The sequence below is a fragment of the Aulonocara sp. 'chitande type north' Nkhata Bay genome, linkage group LG13, assembly GCF_057382095.1.
Source record: "Aulonocara sp. 'chitande type north' Nkhata Bay isolate Kocher_YH1m ecotype deep benthic linkage group LG13, A_spYH_male_GT1.1, whole genome shotgun sequence".
Taxonomy (NCBI): domain Eukaryota; kingdom Metazoa; phylum Chordata; class Actinopteri; order Cichliformes; family Cichlidae; genus Aulonocara; species Aulonocara sp. 'chitande type north' Nkhata Bay.
The window spans coordinates 22,902,165-22,925,710 of NC_141356.1; the positions used below are offsets into that span (position 1 = coordinate 22,902,165).

The 23,546-nt window shown below is 39.8% G+C and overlaps 1 protein-coding gene across 2 annotated transcripts in view; it reads right to left on the reverse strand.

Moving 5' to 3' along the window:
* Nucleotides 1-22,184, reverse strand: part of adam12b (ADAM metallopeptidase domain 12b) — a 102,624-nt gene extending 80,440 nt beyond the window's left edge. For both annotated transcript variants that reach the window (XM_086259257.1, XM_086259256.1), the window contains exons 1-3: nt 21,645-22,184; nt 9,134-9,255; nt 6,110-6,183 (exon numbers count right to left, since the gene is read on the reverse strand). In XM_086259257.1, the coding sequence (XP_086115383.1) occupies nt 6,110-6,183; nt 9,134-9,255; nt 21,645-21,762 (314 nt within the window). In that variant the 5' untranslated portion in view covers nt 21,763-22,184. The remainder of the gene's footprint in view (nt 1-6,109; nt 6,184-9,133; nt 9,256-21,644) is intronic.
* Between the last annotated feature and the right edge of the window lie 1,362 nt (nt 22,185-23,546).

A 23,546-nucleotide genomic window follows, 5' to 3' on the forward strand; every position in this document is an offset into this window, starting at 1 on the left:
GCAACAAAAATAACCTTCCAATGCCGCTGAACAAAATAAAATACAATGTTCCACCGTGTTTAATCCCTATGAAAACAAAGTCTGAGAACAACTATTTAACTGAATGGAGTAAAGAAAGCCGCTAACCCAAATCCTCTGTAGGTGTTTAACCTAATAATGCCTGAATTAATTGTGACAGGCACAACAAAATGGCTTGGCATCCAAAGACAAAGTCATACAGAGAGTTGGCACCAAAGTACAAGTACACATGCGTTGGCACCAAACAGCAGCCTGGGGTCCAACGTTTCCCACCGGTGGCTTTGACAGGGTCTCAGGTTGCGTGGTGACAGATTAGCTGCCACCAGTGAAAACACAAGCGAGCATGTGGGGAGCGTGGGAGGAGAGGATAGGAAGAGATAGCATAAGAAGGGGGTGTTTGGGGTTGGTGGCAGTGGGGGGACCTGAATATAGCCAGAGAAACAGAGAGACATGTGACAGGAAGCAAGCATCGCTACAACTCGATCACAGACTCACTGGAGCAGAGGAAGTGGGAGTGATAGAAGAGTTGGTGCAGGAAGAACCCAGTAGAGGAAGTTTGCTGCTGTTTTCAACTTCCAAGATCCAGTTTCTAACCCATTTACTGACCGTGCTTACTTAGAATGCCTGAAAACACATTACTACTTATTATCACTGAGTAGTTACACATGCAGTCCCTAATACAGGCCTGCTTAGGTACCAGAGCTGACACCCAAACACATGGGTATTGCATAAAGTTCAACTTATCTCATAGTCGACAGTAACCTGGGATCACTCTCTTTTTTCTTTTTTTGCCAAAAACTCTCCACAGTGAATGGACTGCGTAATAATATATCTGCTCTGTGGTGCACGAAGAGAGAGATGTTGGCATTGTCAGCTGTGTTATTGAAATAGAGTGCATCTTCTTTCCCCTGGAAAACACACTGAGGATGTTGCTATGGGGATTTTTTTGTCAAAAGCATAATGATGTTGTTTAGATGTGGCCATGTGTTTCAAAAGGCCTCTTTCCTCTTTTCTTTCCTGCCAGAGAAGAATGAAAGGAAATGTTCTCAATGGGAAATGCATGGTCTTGTGTAGTGAGCTAGTTAGAATATGGACACATCAAGCTCATTGTGTTTCAAGAAGAAAAGCTGAAAAGATGTATTTTATTAAAAATCATAGTGAAGCACAATAATCAAATTGTAAAAAAAGAGAACTCCATTCTCTAAACAAATGTATTAAATCACGTTTTGTAAAAACTTAGACAAAACTAACAGATTTGATCAAATCTTCATGCAAAACTCTAAAAACACACTCGCTAAAACAGATTATGAACTTGTGATACATAATGTTAACCACATGCAGAAGAATTTAAACATACAGCACATAGCTTCCACACAATAGCTCAAAATTATCCACAATTGTTGAAAATGATGTCACGAACCCAGTTCAGAGTCCACAAACAGCTCAGTGATTTGAAGACTGACCCCAGTGATGATAGAAGCAACCAGTGTGCAAGAGGTGATGGATGATGAAGAGTAAGAACAAGAGCAGCAATTTTAGATAAAATCTGAGGAACTGCGATACACGTCGCTCATGGAATGACAATGAAGGAGGCAGGGCAAAGAGTGCAACCCAATCACAGCTGATTCTCTGTGGCCACTACGAACAGGAGATCAAAAGAAGAGAACAGGCCATTTAGTTTGTGGATCATCAGGTTTTTACTGACGCTTCAGTACATCATGTTGCCAATATAAATATGTGCATGAGTGCCTGCGTGCGTCCTCTTTGTCACTGTTCCCTTTTTGTAAATGGCCACATAATGGTACCATGTCCTGAATGCCATATTTTCTATTTTTTCCAATGAAGTGCACCATGAATGTTCAGTAGACTTTTCCCCCATGTGCTTCTTTTATTTTTCTAAAAAAAAGAGTCGTTATGAGTGTTTCACTGTTTGGTCTAAGTGGTTTTAGGAATGCAGCTTGAAAATTGTTGTGTGTTTACTGCTTAAGAAAAGGGCCCAAGTGTTCAAGAGTTTACTCAGATCTCTTCTGAGTAAACTCCATTCAACAGCATTGGGAAAACCTTTCAAAATAGGAAATATTTGAATTTCATTGAGTACTTATTTTCTCAGCAACTCTGTTGCAGGTCAACAGTTTACATTATTTGGCATTTTAATATTCCTACATTTACTTGTTCAGAAGACGGAATGATCCAGTACCGAAATCCCCAATAGGTTTTTTCTTTTTAGAGTAAATGTGGTAATCGCTGTATTTTAAGTTTAACTCATTTTCCAAAAAGACAACACAAAATACACAGTTGTACATGAATCTGACTCTTAGTTTTCTGCATATATAGTGAACGTATAATGCAACAGCCCCAACATTTTCAGTTATGTATCCATGACTTCAGTGACTTTATGACTTAATTTCACTGATTTGCATTCATTTAATGCAGTGGTTCTTAACCTTGTTGGAGGTACCGAACCCCACCAGCTTCATATGCGCATTCACTGAACCCCTCTTTAGTGAAAAATAAAATGTGATTTTTTTACTGGTGCACAAAATGAGCCATGCATGTCATGGCGGAGGCTCTGCCGAACCCCTGAGACCGACTCACCGAACCCCTAGGGTTCGATCGAACCCAGGTTCAGAACCACTGATTTAATGGGAACGTACTTTACCTTTAATCAAAAATCATTAATACTACTTGGTTAACCTAATTTAACCTCAAATTTCATCCATGCATTATAATTATTTACAATGCAGCAACATTTGTCTCCATAAAATGGTAAATAGAGTGCTGGTTATAAAGTGTATTTCACATATAAAGCTATAATTAGCTTTAATATTCATACAGCACTGTATTTTATGCCTTTATGAACACGTGTGGACTCGAGGAACCAGGAATAGAAGCAGTAGCCTTCCGATTGTCAGATGATCCTCTCTACCTTCTAACCCATATCCCCATAATGCCTCAGTCCCCAAAGCATTAGTAATACCTAAACTACAACACACACACACACACACACACACACACACACACACACACACACACACACACACACACACACACACACACACACACAGAAGTATCTTTGTCCCCCAGACAGTGCTATTGAAGTCTTTAATCAAGACTAATGTGTAATGTCCTGTATGACCACCATTAATCATTTAAAGCCGGGCAACAGTGCTATTGATCAATGCTATACTTCAAAGCAGCCACTGCTGGCAAAGGTGTGCATGTCTGTCTAACACAGTTTGCTCTGTACAACAGGTCAAGCCTTAAATATCATATATGATGATGTTCATGTTGCTTTTATGAAAATGGGGATATAATGTCTCCTCTGTCTCTGTTTTACTGCCAACTTTGAATGAACTGTGATGGAAAGGAAAAATGATATGGTATGGCATTCAAGAGAGGCTGAACTAACTCTCTGATATATATGTTGCATGGGTACAAAAGTAATAAAAGCCAAAATACAGTGTACAGTGCAAAAGTACTAAGACTTCCACAGAAGTGACTCTTTTTTGGAGCCAATATTCACAAAGAGGAATATTCTGAAAATAAGCTTTGCAGGGCTCTTCTTTCAAAAGCTATGATGACGGACTGACAAAAGAATGTAAAATCTATGCTGCTTACATTTTGAATTCAGACAGTTTGGTCCTCATGGCTGGCAAGAACACAAAAGAGATAGCCTCTAACATCAGGGGAAAACAAATTCAGCTGAAGCTCAGGTGTTCGTGCAGTAACACTTCATTTACAAGTTGTACAAATATAAAGGGACTTTGACTCTGCATACAGGCATTGTGCATGCCGCCTAAGAAATACACACAGGCAAACAGAAGATCTCCTCTGATTTCTTCCTCAGTAGATTTGTACTTGTCCTGCTATAGCCAAGTTTGCATGGGACAGCGCCAAGCAGCTAACAACCAGCAGTTTATTAATTGGATCTGGTAGCTTGTTTATATCGGTAAGGACTGAGATCATTTCACACTTGCCATGGAACAGGTGTGCTCTGCAGCAGTGCCAAATGAGCAAACTGCACGGGCTCAGCAATTGAAGCAAAAAAAAAAAAAAATTAAATTAAATTTAAAAATGAGCTTTCACCAAAAACATGCAATAACTCAGCAAAAAGAGGAAACACTACTGAGATCTAGGGCTCTCCTCATTCAGATGTATCCGATTCCTGAATACCAGCACTAAATTGTTCTTCTTCTTATTTGCTTCATTCTGGAAATTTCACTCCATTTAATGTTTTTACTACATTTCCCCTCTAATTAAATTCAGTTGTGTGAAGGCTTGCTAGACGAACCGCCTTTACTTTGATTATAATCTTCAAATTGTGATTTTGAAAAATTATACAAAAGACTAAATTTCAGATGCACTAGACATGAGCCCAAGGATATTCACTGGAGTTTTTTTTGTTAAAAATCATTATGAGTTGGATAGAAATGAAAAGGCCCTGAGGGTCTAAACATTGCTTGGGACAGACACTGACTGCTGTTTTTGAAAATGAGCTATACCTTTAAACAGTCATATCCTGATGTTCCCTATCAGAGACAATCACAGAATAAATATCTGCAAAGTTCAATCCTATTTCTAATCCTATGGCCTCTGATGACTATCTGGTGAAGAAATATGTACTGACAAGCACTATGCAGATTTGGGTAAAAAAAAAAAAAAGTTAATTTGCACAGCACCTCAGAAGCGCATGTTGTGTCTGCCTCCACCAAACGCCGGAAGCAGAGACGATGTGTCTGAATCTTAAATATTGCTAAATAACCTCAAGGACTTCACTAAACTACAAACATACTTTTTGTCCTAAGCGCCCTCATCTTTCCTCCTACCCCAGACTCAACGGATGCGCCCTCGACATAACAGGCACACGTAGAGGTCAGAGACCACCTGTTCTGAGCTGGCTGAACTGCTGAAGCGATATCAGAGGACACATCTGGCCTGACACGCCGGATGGGAAAGGCAGCTTGCTTCCAGGCTGGTGACAGCCGGTGACGGATGACTCACAGCTGATGCTGAGGTTACAGGAGGTCACATGGTGAGCAAGGAACGGAAGGGTTAGTTGGGACAGTGTTTTTCTAAGGAGCGTTTAGCTTCTAGAGAGGAGCATGAGCTGATTTCTAGTTTGTTTTGCAAGTGTTTTGAATTATCGAAGCGTGGAGTGGCAGAGTACCTAGGGGATGTACGCTAACTCATTTGTTCATCTGCTCACATAATAGACCACTTGCTGAAATCGCTCCTTAAAATGGAGAATAAAGATGTGAATCGATATTTGATTTCTAAATTTCGACAACAGTTATTGGTTTTCATTTTCTGTCTCGCACACAGCTCTGCATTTTGAATCTCGAAAGTCCAATTTGAGTTTGTTCTGAGAGTTAGCAGTGACAAGGGGCCTCACCAGTTCTGAACAAAGTCTATCAATTCAATGTCAATATCCGTATCCCAAAGCAGCAGAGTAAAATATTATGTCTCCACTCCGTCTGAATAACAAATATTGACAGACACAAGACCTGAATCGGTAATGCAATCATTCTTGTAAGATTCTAAATTTCCCCCGGACATGTAACCTGGTTTTTCTTTTGGCTTTACAGCTATCCTTCTTGCCTCTCTCTATATATATTTCTTCTCAGTGTATTTCAGTTTGAGCGTGACTTTGTGTGGCTATATTTACATATTTATGAACTCTACATGATCCTCACCCCTCGTTCCAGAGTTCACAGCGTTATTTTCCACAGTATGGAAGGGAGAGAAGTGATGAGAGATGCTGAAAAGCAAAGAAGGGGAGGACGAGCATGTCCTCTGAGCTCTGTGCTGCCTTATTCTTTATCAGCTTTCATCTCTTAGCCCTTCCAAGAGACTGAACCATAAAAGAATCCAATCACAAGGGGACATATTATTTTCTCCCTCCTTGAATACACTATACCGTATCCTAGACCCACACAATGTCTTGTCCTCTTGCATATGTAACTCGAGGAAGCAATGGTCAGGAGCATGGTTTATCTATTGACTCTGTGTGTGATTAGCATACTAAACATGCAGTTTCTTCTAACTCAACGCACCCGGTGAGTATTAAAATGAGTCATAAGAAAAAACTCACTCATTTTTCTCCAGCAACAGGATCAGCTGTTCACCTTCTGCGGGCACCAGCAGCTGCAGCGATGCAGGATATCTCTGAAACACAAAAAGATATGAGGTCATGCCCAGAAATCACCAATCCTGTCTGTGGACGTGCGTGAAGGTTCAGCTGACGTTTTCGTGCACAAAGCAGGATGGGGCAAGGCACAATAGTGCTAGAGGAACAGGAAGAAAACTTCCACATCATTCACTTCCCAAATCTGGAATCAACTTCCATTTATACCATGACAATCCTTAAGCCTTTAATGGAAACAAATCCACTGAATAGAATTACAATGAATAATATAGTGAAGGGATTTGTTACTGTTACTGAGGAAACTGTACTGTTGCTGTTTAATGTTTCACAGCATATTGAGACAACTCAGGAAACAGTGTATTTTTCAGCATGAAGATGTGTCTAAAAACAGACAATGTTAAGATGCTTTGACAGTGGATTGGTTTAGGTTTTGCAAAAGAATAATGGAACAAGGAGGAGGACTAATTAATGGTGTTGTGTGGGAAACCACATGTCACTCAATGACATGTTGCTTCTTTGCTTCTGACAAGGTTTGTTTGCAATAAATTGATAAAGCCTCACTTAAAATGGGACTTTTTGACACTGGTGTATAAAAACACAAAATCTGCAATAATGTATTTTGACAGTATTTCAGACTTGGTCCAAAACGTAAGTTTGATTTTTTTGGAAGAGAAAAAGTGTCGCAACAGCTGTAATGATTACGTGACGTGAGTGGTTTGGTGTTAATGACGAATGGCTGCAAGTGTCATTTAAAAATTGAATCCTCTATCAAATATTAAAATGTCAATTTCCAAAATATAGCTTTAAGGTGAGTTAATGCTTTTCTGAAAATTAGCATCGTCCTTAAGGCAAAACAGAGGCAAAGAAGTTCCATGCTTTAGAGCCTCAGTTTTGTAAAAAAGGATTCATGAACGTAAGCTAGCAGAGAGGAAAAAGGGTCAGACATGTTCACACTAAGCAGAAATGGATTTATATTTCATCAGCTGATATTTTAGATGAACAGAGTGCTCTTTCACAGTGACATTTCTTAGGATAGCTGACCGATGCCTTCGGGGAAATACTCTGCTGGCCAGTCTGAAGCTGTGTGTCTGCAAGTATGTGTGTGGACAATTCATGTCATGTCTACTGTGCAACAAAGACAATGTGTCATAATTCTGCAATACTTTACAGCTCCAAGAAAACTTCTACTTGGCACACAAGGCAGGTATACCGTAGCTGACCATTTTACACCTGTTCAGCTGCGTATCGATACAAATATGTAATATACATCTAAGCAGAGCCTGAAGATGCCTGTGAAAATGTGAGAATGCCTTGTTGATGGCAGATGTCAGCGGACTATTACCAGCAGTAAGATAACATCTCTCAGATAGGCTACAGCAACAGAAGACCACAAGTATTGTGACTCCTGCAGGTAAGAACAGGAAACTAAGGCTACAATGCACAACGGCTCCCAAAACCTGAACAATAAAAGACTAGAAAATATTGCCTGGTCTGATGAATAGATTTCTGCTACAACATTCAGAAGATGGGGTCAGACATTGGTATGAGCAACATGAAAGCATGGATCCATGCTGCCTTGTATCAACAGTTCAGGCTGCTGCTGTTTGCATGATTTGTGGGAGATATTTCTGGCACTCTTCGGGCCCCTCAGTACCAGCTGAGCTGCTTAAATGCCACAGCTTCCTTGAATATTGCTGCTTCTAGCAGGACAACACACCACATCACAAAGTTCAAATCATCTCAAACTGGTTTCTTGATCATGACAGTGAATCCAGTGCAGTCAAACGGCCTGCACAGTCATCAGCTCTAAATCCACAAGAGCATCACTATGAGGTGATGGAAGAGGAATTTACAACAAGGCTGATAAATCTAGGGCAGAGTGTGATGCTATGATGTCAATATTGACCAAAATCTCTGATGAAATGATCAATGTTTCCAACACCTTGTTTAATTTGTGCCATGAAGAATTTAGGCACGACTGAAGACAATAGGAACAGCGAAGTATACCCAACAAAATGACCAGTGTGTGCATAAATCTGCCTCTGTGTTGTGACTTTTACTGCAGTCTCTGATAAGACAATCACAAGTTACCCTTGTAGTAAGTTTAATATGGGACAGCAGGCTGCTTTAACTATTGTCTCGCCTTAACAAAAATGCCTTATATCAGCACAGTAGGTGATAGAAAAATATGGCTAATGTAGCTCAAAATGATTAAGGCTATAAAACGTAGTTTCACTTCCCCACAGTATGTGACATTTTTGTGATGACTGACTGTGAGGCAGGCACATAACGCTGGGAAAAAAATCCTAAACAAAACAAATCGTTCAGATGGTGACTTCCCTGCACGAGGAAAAGTGTTTGATTGCTCAGGGAGTTCTGAATACCTACACATTTCCCTCCTCTGGAAAGTTTCCTTAAGTTGCGGTAGAGATGCCAAATTTCAAACATTTCCCTTTCCAGCTGTAGTAAGTGGAACAGACAGGGTTTCATAGCCTGAGAAGGCATGTTTAGAGAAACCAGAGAGGGATGATTTGTATATATCTTTTAATCTAGCTTATAATGTGTAGTACATGAACGAAATGACACTCTTTACAAGCTGTTACAGAGCTTTTAGCAATAAGTTCACAATATGTAGTGTCTAGTGTGTGGCAAGCTCATATTTAACAAAGAAATGAGGACATGTTCAAAACAAAGCCGATAGCATGGAAGGAGAAGAACTACAAAAAGGGGCATGACATGGAGGGAAAACATAGCAAAAGAGGGGACTTCTCTACCAAAAGAAATTAAATAGACAGGCAACAGATGGAGGCAACAGAGGAAGGAATCATATACTGTGGTTATGTTAAACAAAAAGCCAGACATCTATACTTGGCTGCACTCTGAAAAGCACACTGACATTAGTTCAGTATCTGGCTGAGTCAGCTTATTACCAATAAGCTATTTCTGCTAAATGGTTTTGAGAGTATTTACCCCAGATGTGAGTTGGCTGAGAGGTCTGCGCTCTTTGCCCTTCAGCAACAGAGGTATGGCGGTCTCGTAAGTTTGCGGCCTGGTTGCCTCCCCGCTCTGTTCGGCCTTGTCTGGACTACTTCCTGTGAAAAGATCATCAGCACAGATTAGCTTGAAATTTAGCATCAAGCTACAAACAATACAGATTGCAAACAAAGGGGTCAGAAATGTGGGTCAAAGCTGCTGTGTAATATCCTCAATAATTCAAGGACACCATTAATGCAACAAAAGCTTGGAAGGCTCAGACACACAGCAGAGCAGAACACTATTAAAGACTGTGGTCGGTGCTGCAGAGAAAGAGTAAAAGCTCACTCCTGTTCCTGCGAGTAGATATGCTATCCCCCAAAGGACCGTTGCAACAAGACCACAGCCACAGACAGAGCATCAATAATAGATGCTCTCACGCAGTTTATAACTCTTCTTCTGCAATATTTCCCCAGATGGGAATGGGGTTTTTTTTCTAAAAAAGGTAGGATGAAATTGTCTTTCCCATTTCTTTTATATATATATATATATATATATATATATATGTCCAACTTTGTATAGTAGTTCAGGAACGAGCACCATACTGTGCTGTTTCCTCCTCTTTTCCACATATCATTTTACTCCTCTTCCAAACTTGTAATAGAGCTAAATTACCAAAGTAAGAAACTGGTTAAGCTAATTAGTTTTTAAAAGATTGCTCTTTTGGGACAGAAAGAAACCTACTGTGTATAGCATAAGATGAAGTATAGTAAACCATATCAATGCTTGGAGCAAAATGTGGGAATCAGTCACAATTCCCTCTGCTCTCTCAGTGTCTCTCTCAGCTCCACAGAAGACTTGGCTGTCCCTAACGGCCTTACAGAGCATGTCTGTGCTGTTGCTAGCCCAGCAGGATTCCTGTGTAGCCCAATAAATGTTACAAACCCATAGAGGATTGAATAGAGAGTGTTAAAAGGGGAGGGGAGAGGCTGTTTGAGGTTTCACGCTCCCGCTATCAACAAAGTAAAACTGAGAGTGAGTGCGCCGCCTCTATTTACTATACATCTAAAGTCTCGGCATATTCTCTAATCCTTGGAGATTTGCAGTAAAGCATCCACGTGTCTGCATGTGCATGTGTAACATTATACACAGTGCAACAAGAGTTCAGCAGTACACTGAGCAGAAATGCTACAATCCCACATATTTTGTTGCTCCTCCTCCCGCCTGGAGGTGTTTTGATTTTCAGGTACGTTTGTCTCTTCAAAGGGTGACAATTCTTGTCTTTGAAGACTGACTCCTGTGCCACCGTGACTACGCTTCATACAACTTCAAACTGTCTGTGACGGCGGCTTGTCTGTGTTCTCAGCGTGGCCCACACTCTCAACTTAGCCACAGTACATAATAAGCTAACAAGGGCATAAAAGGGACCTCCTACATTTAATGGGATATTTGAACATATGCCGATGGTAGTTTGTTGGTTTTAGTGGTGCACGAAAACCACGTTAGACAGACGGAGCAGCATGACTGAGACCACAGGCTGCGGCTAGAGTGCCATTAAAAAAGAGCTATAAAAGGAAAGCCAGGCAGACGTCTTGTTAATTAAAGACTTCATCACTTCCACCAGGGTCCCTCACAAATAATTTAGAGCTCTCTGACACTAAATGAGTTTGCGATCCTTAAACAATATCAGTTTGGAGTGGAGACTTCAAGCCTGGGTGAGCTCAAAACAAACTAGTTAGTACAATGTGTTTTCAGCCCACATCTAAGTATTTCTAATTCTTCTGTAAAGCCACATTCTAACGAGCTTGCCATCATAAAGAGCAACATACGGAAAATCTTTCCTTGAAGGCATCCATCTCGTTACATTTGTCTCTACACAAAAAGAGACAAAGGGAGTTTTGTGAAATCTAATCCTGCCCATTTTCTCTCCTCCACACACATGGCCAGTCTCTGGGTAAAGTAAGCGTGCTCACTCAATGTTGGACGTAGCCTCCCTAATTCGGGGGGGTTTAGATGCCGTTTGATGTTCTGGTAAGCGCTTTGTTTGAAGTACAGTGACCCCTTTAATATGTGAATTAATGAGTTTTTGTAGCATTTTGTGTGTGCTAGGCTTCAGTTTGCAACATCTGCCAAAGCAAACTTAAAAGAAAGTTCCCTTCAAACAGCAGAGAAATATGACATTCATCATCATTCTCACGGGTTTTATCCTCTTTGGGAACCTTTTAAATTCACACTAAAACTGGGTTAATCCCGTATGTTTTCTGAGAGCTCCATGACTGCTAAGCCAACCACAGTTGTACCCCCATATTGGACACAAGGCAGAATTATCTGTGGGTCACACATGAAAAACACAAGTTCTGTTTTGCAGCCAAGATCATCTTTCCCCCAAGCTCTCTTTAAATAGCCTCATAACCCAGATTTCTTTTAAAGACAACTCTGTTTTGATGATCTAACAAATATATTTTTCTTTCTGCCACTATTTCATATTCTGCACAGCTGAGTATTACTGGTAGGAAATGGGAATTCAAACAGAGGCCGATGTCCACTTTTCTCAGCAGGGCAGTGAAACAGCCAAAAACATAAACAAACAAAATGAGCCACAATTACTGCAGTCAAATCGAAGAGGCTGCTGGACTCTGGGAAAAACTCTACCTCATTACATAGACTTGGTATTTTACCTGCTGCAACAAAAGGCTTCTCTGATAACTTTCACATCTTTTTGTCCATTTATCTTTTTGATTGAGAAAGGTGTTTATATTGTGGAGGGATTTAAGCAAAGCAGCCAAAGCAGCATGGATTACCTTTTGAAAAATGCATATGTCTGGCTGCTTTTGTATCTGATCAACAAGCAATTTTATTATAGGGTCCCTCTAGTGAGATGGATAAGAGAATACAAAACATAAGGTCAAAACGAGTTTATGAAGGACATTTAGCAATCTATAAGCAAAATGTTCAAGGAAACACAAGAGAAGATGAACACCACAGCGGGACTTGAGAGACCTTCTGCAATCAGATTAGCGTCAAACAACATATGCATACAAACTAAGTGTAACTTAACGTCTTTATGTTTTGCTGGGAAAACAGGAAATAAGGCTGTGTTTGCCTTTTTACCTAAAAAAGAGTTTATACAATTCTAACACGCTTGAAAGTCAATATTTGGTACAACCATCTTTATCTTTAAGGTACAGTAGCCACAGCTTCTTAGTAAGAGTCTTCTATAAATAATTCACTGCAAATCAACTTATTATTAGGTTGTTTATTATATATATTATATGTTGTATAGTAAAAAGCTGTAAAAATATTCATTATTATGCAAACAGAAGAATCACAAAGTGAAGAGCTGCGAAATATTTCAGACAACGTGACACAAAGAGAAAAAGTCATCAAGCAGGAACTCTTTGAGCAGAGTTAAAAATAAAATCAAGGAAACACAACAAAGCCTGAAGACATGACTTCAGTTATTTCTCAACACAGAGAAGAGACCTTTAATGCCAGCTGATCAAAGGATAAGAACTCTGATTATGGATTTGATAATGGTGAAGATTTATTGGTCAATATCTGCACAGCGGCTGCAAAACCAACCCTCTAAGCCTCCAATCATCTGTAAATGCCCTCAGAAAGGTGAATCTTAGCCAACAGTGAATCACTGAAGAGGCTTTTAGCTTGAAAAAGGAAAATGACGGTACCCAGCGCATACACAGGGACAACTGCCAAAACGCTGATAAGAAACACACAGCATAGGTGAGTTCAACTGTTACAATTGGATTTGATGGAAATCTGGATCTGATCCAGAACCATTTCTGGGAGTGATTACTGTATTGACTTTCCTTATTGATTACAAAATGGTAAGACATTGACCCAAACTAAAATCCCTGCGTGAGCGTGAGATGAGCGTTGTTATAAGTGTAGGCAGGCTGGCTTTTTTCATCCTTAACTGATATGAAATCAAATAAAGAAGTGTTTCTCTGAATGAAATACCGAGGCCATTTCCACCTTTGTACATTACACATTATAAGCTTTCAAAGAGGGATATTTTTCATTTTTTATTATGTATTTTTCATCTCTATCACGCATGTACATTTACACAAGTACTAAAGTAGTTCCTTTCTTCCTTAGAGTTAGAGGAAGGCATCAATATCAATCTCATCTTTGTTAAATATGAAGCTATAACCAGCAGATAGTTAGCTTAGTTAGTTGAGTGGACTGGAGATCAGGGGAATGTGAAAGGAATTAAACCAGATGGTTTTACAGAGTTTCATGTGTGAGACAATTTCTTGGCCAGACGTTGTAACGTCTTATGGTCCTGTCATCACAATGAGTTTGCCTGGAAAACAGGTGTGAAGTTACCATGCACAGCCAAAAGTAACTCCCCTTAGAGAGCCACAGTGTCATAGTACTGGGTCTTTGACCCAGTGTTTCTATGTTTCCGGACTTAATAGTATTTGCTGATTTCTAAATATATAATTGCTTGCCTAGAAAGAAAGTGCTTTATAAAAAATGGTGGATGAGGCCGCTATACACAATAATAGGTCTCAATATAAAGAAACACATTAAAAAGTGAGGTTGTGCTAGCACTTATTTAATCAGAAGTTTCTCAGAAAAATATAATAACATCAATATATCTTTGTGACCGTCTACCATATTACAGCTTATTCAGTAAGACTTATTGCAGAACTCAGCACTACAGCTTTTATTTCCTTTTACAACGCATTTCTTTTTAACACATCAAAGGGAGCATTTTACAGTTCCTACTTCAATATTATGTTCGTAGACTAATAAAAGACATTCAAAAGTAGTAATGGCATTGTTTAAAAAGAAAGGAGCGCTGTAGCTCTCGGAGGTGCTAGATACTTTCCTGCATATGAATTAAAGTTTGATGGTGGAAGCAACTTCAAAGAAAAGACTTTCAATGGAAAATAAGTCACTCGGTGAACAGACAGGCTTCTCTTATAGAGATTAATGTACAAATGTATATTTCAATTTGGTGTTTTATCTTGAGCAGTATAACTGGCCTGCTTGCTCAACATTAGTTCACATTGTCCCAGAATGGAAGTGCATTAAACAAGAAAGCTGAAGCTACAGCATAATTTCCACACATTTGCAATGTTCAAAAGCAAACTATGAACGCCTTCCTAGAAATTACACTTTTATCTTGAAGAAAATGTAATAAGTTATAGTAGTAAATACTAAGATAAGATAAGATAAAACTTTATTAATCCCCCGAATTTCCCAGAGGAACCCACCCGAGGGATTAATAAAGTTTTATCTTATCTTATCTTATCTTAGTATTTAGTAAATAAAAATGTCTTTACACACACACACACACACACACACACACACACACACACACACACACACACACACACACACACACTACTGGGACCCCACCCGGGCCCAGCAGTGCAGGGCCTACATGTGCCACTGCATTTCACGCCAGTACTGGGGCCCACAGTAAGCTGCCCATTCACAATGGGTCACCGCAGCAGGTAGCACCACATTTTGGATTTGGCAGATTTTTACACTGGATGCCTTTAACAGTGTAACGCACAGTGGATTTGTCGTTCCTCCCAGACTTGGACTGGAGATATATCCTTGATATACAAACATGTATTTGTCTATCAAGCACTCTCCCTAACAGTCTAATATTTTCATTTGAGTTCTGTTGCAGTATATCAATAAGATCCAGTCTAACTTCCAATTTACCGAGGTTTTAAATCAGCTGCTTTTTCCACTTCCCTGTATAGTGTTTTCTTATTGCAAACAGTTTTGCAGCAAATACTCCTGTGCAGACCCACAGTGGGTGGTGTAGATGAACGGTGGGGCTGTGCAGACAGGGAAATCTGAGTGGGTTTGACCACACAGGTCAGACAAAAGTCAGGCTTTTAGGAGCCCTATATGGGTTTTCTATGGGCAAGCCCAGAAGAGGTTGCTCACAAAAATAGGGGCCTTCATGTGGGCCTGTGAGGTAAAAGTACTATGGGGCCTGCATGGGCTAACCCACAGCATGGCCAACAAGGATTTTTTGTGGGCAATCTCACTATGGGTGGCTTTGAACCCAGGATCTTGCTGCTGCGCAAAGTACAGCATACAGCTGAGACAGGCAGGACTGTCCTTACTTTAGCAAGTACTTTTAGTCATAATCCAATCCATCTTGGATATATAAGTCGATGCGGTTGGTGATATATTCCACTGGAACACTCTGACAGCTCTTGGTGTAAAAGTAAAAAGCGATTGCATCACTTGTTCTTTTGAGCAGCATGGATGTCTGGACCACAGGTCATGCCAATAAATTAAAATGCTGTCATGACATTTTACATAAAACTAAAAATGTCAACCTCATGGTACCATTATAAAATTTTTTATTATAACATTATAAAAAAAACTGCCTAGAGGTTGTATCAGCAGGATGTAACCTCAGGAGCCATGAAAACCGCCACGGAACTACAATCAGAAAGTTGTTGAAATATTTTATTCTGAACCAAACCAGTGGACCAAATAAATAATGAAAGGACAAGCCAGCATTGCTGTAACTAGAGCCATGCCTCGAGCACTGGTTAAAAAAAAAAAGACTTCAAAAAAACAAACAAAAAATTCTTTGAGATCAAAATAAAGCACTGATGTTCTTTTTACAGGAGAAAAAACCCCCAACAAATTTCTGTTTAAACAATGCATCAAAAGATTTACCCAGCACTCTGAGTAAGACTGACTAGTTTTTCAGCCCTGCAATTTTTCTTCTATGATTTCTAAGGGAAAAAATAAATGGGCTTAAAATGTAACAAAGAGGAAAAGCATTATGAGCTTTTTAGACACAGTGAAAGAGACCACTCTAAAGTGTCCCAGGGTCTTTTGCAGGGATAGATAACTACAATGTTACCTCATTACCAACAATTCAACAGTGCCTACTATCTGTTCCCACATTGCACACTCTTCCTGTGATAACAAACTGGTGTAATTAGTGCTGAAGGTGTTAATCCTGGATGTGTTACCTCCTAGATCCATTCCAAACACACATCATTATTGTTCTGATCGAGCAATCACTGGCTCAGAGTGAAATGATGGTAATACAAGATTTCTCAGCGTGGTTTAGTGAGATTTACTCGTGTGTCTTATTCACATCCTGTGGGAGCAACAGTGGAATAGCCAATTCCCGTCTTGTCTTGCACAGATTTGGGCATTATGTCTCAGAGCTATAGGGATTTCAGCTCGGGGGATTTAGGGATTAACTGGAATTTATCACACATCCTGGGTCACCCAAAAGCCATCAGCAGGGGAGACAAGGTTTAACAAAATATCAGTAATGCTAGCAGCTTGTTATTACAATGATAATCTTAGTCAATTGGTCAGTCGGTCAGTTCCTTAATCACTGACCCTATTCCTGTCTACAACTCCTGAAATGATTAATAGTAACCAGAGAGCGATTCTACTGATTCTGGTGATCTCCTGACTTTAATCTCCAAGCACCGCTTCAGTGAGACTGTAGTATAGTATATAATGTCTATAACAAGTTAAATTCTATTTCTTCTGTGTCTTCGACATTTTTTAATTTTCCTTTATTGGCTGTCATAAACGGCATATATATGGTACCACATATACCAGCAAATAGCTGCTATCTATAGCTATATTTTTGGGGCTCTGACAAATACGATGACTGAGCAACATAAGGCTAAGGCTAACTCCTTAGCAGCCATTTCAGCCTTTCAAAATAAGAGCAAGGATGCTATCCCTCTCAGTTTCCAGTTTTCCCGATTGTGTCAAAAATCTGGTGTAAAATCCCAAAACAAACATGAAGAGAAACCTGCTCTGACGACCACGTGTGACAAGGAAGCAGCCGAAAATAACTTTCTATGTAGCGTTAATCTTATGACACATGCATTTTTTTTACCCTGTTATCCAGCTAATGGGGCAATTGGAGCCTTTCCTAGCTTCTATAAGATGAAAGGCAAGCTACACATTAGGCCTAACATCACAGGTCTAACATGCAATTCTTTCAGATTATTAAAAAAAAATAACATTTCAGACATTTCACAGTGCATATTTGGGTGGCCATTAATATACCTAAGCAGCCCACTCTATGTGTGGAAAGGACTGAATGATTGTATTCATTCAGAATATGCAATTATGTAATCAGTGATTCAACGTGTGCTAAATTTTTACCAAAAACAAAACAAAAACAAAACACTCAGCAAAACCTTTTGTGTTCTTGAAGGAAGGAAATTCAAGTATGGGCACTCCAATAAGACAAAGATCAAGAGGTCCCAAATTCTGTGGAGAAAGCAGAGCCAATTCTGCTTCACATGTCTCTAAAAAAAAAAAGTGTTCTTCATATACTATTCTCTCAAAACACCTTCAATTCCTTCCATGAAAAGCTTCAGGATATAACGGCTATTGGCTGAAGAGCATGACTGGATCCAAAAACCAACATCTCAAGGTAAACAGGCTGACATGGAGGTGTGGTGACCTTTCTGTTGTGAAATTATTGATGTAGGGCAACCTGATGGTTCAGCCTGCTGTGCAGCTGCGTGAGTCTCAAACCTGAATCATGTTGTTGCATCAGTCCACTTCCATGCTTCTCTCATCTGAGTGAAACCTAATATTTCTTCAGAGGGATGGTTGGTCAAAGGAAAAGAAACAAACAAGGAACCGCTGCTCTCAAGAAATCATATGTTCACTAGCTCTTTTGTACACTTCCCATTTGTGCTACACTTCCAGCCAGCCACGCATTCATTATGGACGCGAGCAGAGACGACTGCATGTTTAAACTTCTCAGAAATCTGTCATTCTTCTGCATTCTAGCATAAATAACAGCTCGCTGTTCACAGTGGTGACAGGAGCGACTCCATGTTCCCATCCTATTTTGCACCTATTCAGTATTCCTTTCTTCCTCTCTTTGCTCCACTATAAAGATTTTTTCCTTCAGTGCAGGGGAAAGTGTCCCACTAAAATATGTAAGCATCACAGGCGGTCTGACACATCCAATCACTGCGGTAAATGTAGGTGACTGACTGCTTTCTCACCTGTCTCAGTGTCTTTTTTTTTTTTGGTTCTCTAAAGGATAATGCAGACTGGAGAGAAATGCACCCACTCTTATCCATCACACACATGACTGACTGCTGTTTGTCAGAGCTCTTTAGGTGGTGGTCTGTAGCTCTGATGCTGTCTAACACCCAGATTTCTCACAGTTTCACAATACATCGCTAACATATTCTCTTTTTTTTTTCACCCTGTTCTTTCTTAATAAAATCAGGAATTATTCCATGTATACATATTCGATTCCGAGTCGCTTGTGACTGCTGTTTTTTGTGTACCGCTGTGTTAAGTTGCCTTCGCATGACATCAGCATATCTATTATGTATCTGTAGCATCCACAGGCAGAGCAGGAGGAAGCTAAATCACACTGATGGCTATAATGACCAATGATGCTTAACAGAGGGAGACAACTCTAACTGTGCGTGGCCTTCCCTCGCGGCCAACAGATCAATGCCAGCCTGTCCTCAAAATGTCAAGTGACAGCTTATGGAGGGGCTTGAGAGACAGACCAGGATGAGGTTATTTCCTAAATGGATTTTACAGAAACCTGTTGTTTTTTCCCCACACAGACGATAGTCAGCATTCCACCACAGACTGGAGAATGGGCTAGAGCTACTTCCCAGGAAACTGTGCTGAAAGGTGACCGATGCTCCTCGGAGACCAAGGAGACTGTGCATACATTATTGTGTGTTTCAGGGCACTCGGGGTAGGTTTTATTCTCCCCGCTGTCTGTTTGTTTAGACAAAACAGACATTTTAATCTTTCTAATTAATTCTGTCTGAAGCTGCAGTCAGTCTGACCAGCTGATATCCTCAAATCTAATCCAGGTCATTTGGTTCTGTCTCTAATTATTTATTGAGTTTCCTCCACCCGGAAAAAAGGGGAAAAAAAAGACCCTTAGAAAACCAGTTGATATGCAGACGAGAGACAAAGAAAGTCAGGCAGAGAGAGAAAGCAATAGACAGAACGATTCATCAAAGATTTACAAACACGGCCTGCTTGATTCTCGCCCTTATGGGACTTTTATTTTATTTTTGCTATAAAAGTTCAGAAGACAACTGAGCCCTGAAGGGCCGTAGCACTTCACACAAGAAAACACAAATGATTATTCAAACATACTCAATATTCCAGTCATAAATATAAACAAGCTTTCTGAAGGCTAACAAGCAGAAGGCTGAGTCAACTACTGATAACCTGAGTTTTACTTTGTAGGCTTGTTAAACACTGTGCAACCAAAATTTAATTACAGCTACTTTCACAAAGAAGCTGATCTCCCAGCTTAAACATGAAATATGTTACTATTCTAATCACTTCCTGAGCTGTCAGTCAAAGTTTTAATCAGAGGGGATGGGAGTATGACAAAGCAAATGATGAAAGACTGCATTCATAGCACAAAACCTTTAAACAGATTAATTTTAATCTGCGGAACTTAAATGTAAAGTTTTTGACACTTTTTCCCTACTTTTTGGTGAATATTACTATTTTATTTGTAGCACATGTCTTCAAATATGCATTATTACTGGCTTCAAAGCCTTGGACATGCTCGCTCAGGCACTTTCAAAACCACTACAGAGAATGTCCTCATTATCTAATGCATCACTTATTTCACTAAATGACAACACAACAGTTTCTGAACTCTGTCCAGGTTGCTGATTGCAGCTGAGTGTTGGCACAGGAAGGCCGAATGTCAGTCAGTGCTGATCTGATCCATATAGGACTGCCAGATTTGGCAACAGAGGTACTAGCCGCAGAGGTTTTTTTTTTCCGGGGGGTACAGAAAAGGATTGAGTCAGTTTCAGTCAGCAGCAACACTAAGGCTAGCACTGGAGAAGTGTGAAATCACTGCACTGGCATAAGTTTGACCGATTCTGGCAGGGCTCATCACAAATCTGGCTTAAGTCAAGTATCCAGTTATGATGGATTTAGGCCACTGTTAAGCCAAACCATTTTGACTAAATGGATATTTATGACATGATTTTTGTGTCCGGCCAATGTGACAATCTTTTACTGACAGTGCACGCCTACGTAATTTGTTATTTCCACATAAGAACAACAAAACAGGACAACATTTCTTTACAAAAAAAAGAAAACAAAATAATCATTTAACGTGGGGAGGCACTGGTTAAAAGAGATTCATGTGACTGTTAGGAAGTGGGAAGCAAACATCAGTATCCCATGTCAAAGGTCAATATTTTGTCAACCCAACCAGTCCTTTCTAAATCCTTCCTTTCTGGACTTTGTAGCTGTATAACACCTTCACACTATTTCCTTTTTTTTGCTACCAATCTGAGAATAGACATAACTTTTACAGCTACTGGATGGAGAACATGACTACAGCACATCTGGTCTTCTTTTTACCACCATAAATAACAAAATAAATTAAAAATTCAGAAGTCAAAAATTGTGTTGTGCACGTTTATATCATAATTTTTAATAGGATAGACCAAGTCTATCCTAGTCTATCCCAATTTTGGGAGAACATGAAAAGAGTCTGCTACAAAAAAACCCCTCTCTGCCTCCATTCGAACAAACTGTAGTATGACTAAAAGCGCTGTAGCAAGAGCCCCCACCAAGGTGGGGGGAGACTGTGACAAACGTTTCACATAGAGGCTGAAGTCAATATCCAACATTACTGTATCTGACTGCTGCCACAAAAGAGCCTGCCCTAGTTCAACGCTCACGCAACCCATTACAACTGTTTTACTCTCTGCATTTCTGTTTTAACTAACCCAGTGTGTGGCAGCTTTAATGATCCGACAGCTGGCTGATGTGGACAGCAAACAACTCATGAGCTGAATCTTTCTACTTCTCTTTCATGAAAGCTTATTATTGACTTGTTGGCACTGTACATCTGTATTAGCTGCTCCAGCTGTGATGGTAGCATGTCGTATTGTTTCAGTAGTGCACTTTTAACCTTATATGGCCTGTATTTTCTTATTTATCACTTCAGCATGCTTGATCACCTCAAAAATATCTATATTTGAATAGCTCCTTACGTTTAACAGTGGGTGGCATTTATTTTTGTTCCTTTTCCTTTTCTCTTACTACATCCACACATCCACACGCACAAATTTGTACTGTGTCACGTGCTCAATCCCATACACAGACTACCCCATAATCAGTGGCTGATTCATTCAGGAGACATCCTGTTTGGGTTTATGTTTACAGGCTAAAGATGAAGCTGCATCCTCCTGGATGTCAAACTATCTGTTCATCCGCAGCAGTCTGACTTCCTTTTATTGTTTTTCCATCTGAGTACGAAAACTGATGTTAAAAAAACCAATTTCCTTTCTGCCCAGCCTATGTGTAAAATGCGCAGCTTGAGACTAGGAAACGGCTTTTTTTGTAAAGAGAGAAATAAATAAAATGTGCAAACACTGAAAATCACGTTACCAGACTGTGGCTGAGCATCTGCAGCTGTACATGACAATGAGCCCGCTGAGTGATAGCACTGATATTCACAATAAAGATATCCACTCACCCCTCTCTATGTTGTAAACCATGCTGTCAGCATGTTTTGCTGCCGTGGACAGGCACCAGACTCGGAGAGCGAGGATCAGCAAGCCAAAGTTCTTCCGCCGCCTCCAGGTTCGCATCATTCCCGGGTTCGGTAGGGTGAAATGAGGAAAAGCGCTCCGGTCAGACTGCGTTATTAACGTAGCTACCACCAGATGCTTCAACACTGGTGACAGGATGGAGATACGGGTCAAAGCAGTTCACAGTGAGTGTGAGGGAAAAAGAAAAGGGAGGAAAACAGACTTCACCACCCAGACTCCCAACAAGATGCGGCAGGCTGTCACTCCAAGAAAGAAGCTCTCAGAAACTTTTCCATGCAACACCAAACATATGGTGGACAACGGTGAGGGGGGAAACGAGAGATAAGCGGCAAGTGTTAGCTAAATGTTTCTGGGAAAGGGTGTTGCTGATGTGAGGAGGGTGTTAGAAAGCGACAGCACAGACAGAATGAGAGGAGACTGTTGGAGAGTATAGTGAAGCGGACTTGCCATCCCCTCTAGACCCAGAGCAGCTACAGTTTGCCATGTGCTCTTCACACGCCTCTGGGTCCTAAAGTCTATCTGCGTTTAAGACCGCTGTCGTTCTTTGTTTCCCTTTACCTATAACGGAGTCAAACCTAATCCACTGACCAGTGGTTCTTGAACTTTTTCACAATAGAAACCGAAACGAGTTCACCCCAAAACCAATCATTAACAATTTTAATGAGTTTGCTGCCAGCCCACTGAAATTATCTGATATTTTCGCCCATAAAAATCATATTCATTCAACTAAGTCTATTCTGGACATTCAAGGACATTTTTTTTCTTAAGCAGCAATAGCCACTTGTGAAACCTGGAGATTAAAAATATAAAAAAATAATTATATTAGCATAATCTTTTATAAAAATCGGCGATATATAGCACTGTATAATAACTGCGTATTTTGACAGGTGAAAACAGCTTTCAGGCACATGATTGTACACACACTTCTGTAGTATTTCATGCAGCTGTTTTTCTTAGATTTATAGTGTACATATTATTTATTAATGCAGTTTGCACTATTCTCTCACACAATGTTAGTTTTACTGGTGGACTGGGATTGGTCTGTATAAGCAAATGTATTTACTAATAGCAGTATCATATACGTTTTTGCGCTTTCTGTTCAGAGAACATTCGAGTGGATAATGTAAATCAATGAATGCATAGATTTTCCCCCTGAACTCTGCAGGGGGGGATGCTGGTTAGTTATAGTTTTTCTTTCTTTTTTTTGCCCTTTATGTGTCTGTGATAGTTAATTAGCTTGTTGTCAACAAAGAGTAGGTGAATTTAAAGGGAAAAAAACATATTGACATATGGCCAGCCTTACAATGACAAAACATGTTATTCAGGAAAAAATATAACTAGAGCAGCAAACGAATAAGGAGAAAAAAAATATATGAAAGTTTATAATAAATAAAAAAATGTGAATTTACATAAAATTGTGAAATTAATGAATTGAGTTACAAGTCTAAAGAAATCAGACAGCCTTGTCTTGAACAGTCTGCTTCTGAGAAGGAATGTGCGTAGGCTGTAAAGAAAAGATTTTGCAGAGAATATAATGTAACCTACTGTGCATATCTTCCTCTTATTAATCTTCAAGCTCTCTTTTGCTGGCTTCTCACAACTTAACAGGAAACATAAAAACCAGATCAGTGTGTTTGAATTTCTGTATATTTCTCAGAGCATGTTACCAGGATACACAAATGTGGCTTTTCTCCAACCGCTTCTGCATGGAAGTAATCTGCACATTTAAACATTTCTTTATATGTCAGCGACAAATAATTGCAGACAGATTTAAACCAATTAATTCCATGAACACAACAAATATTGATCTTGCTTATTTAGTCTTA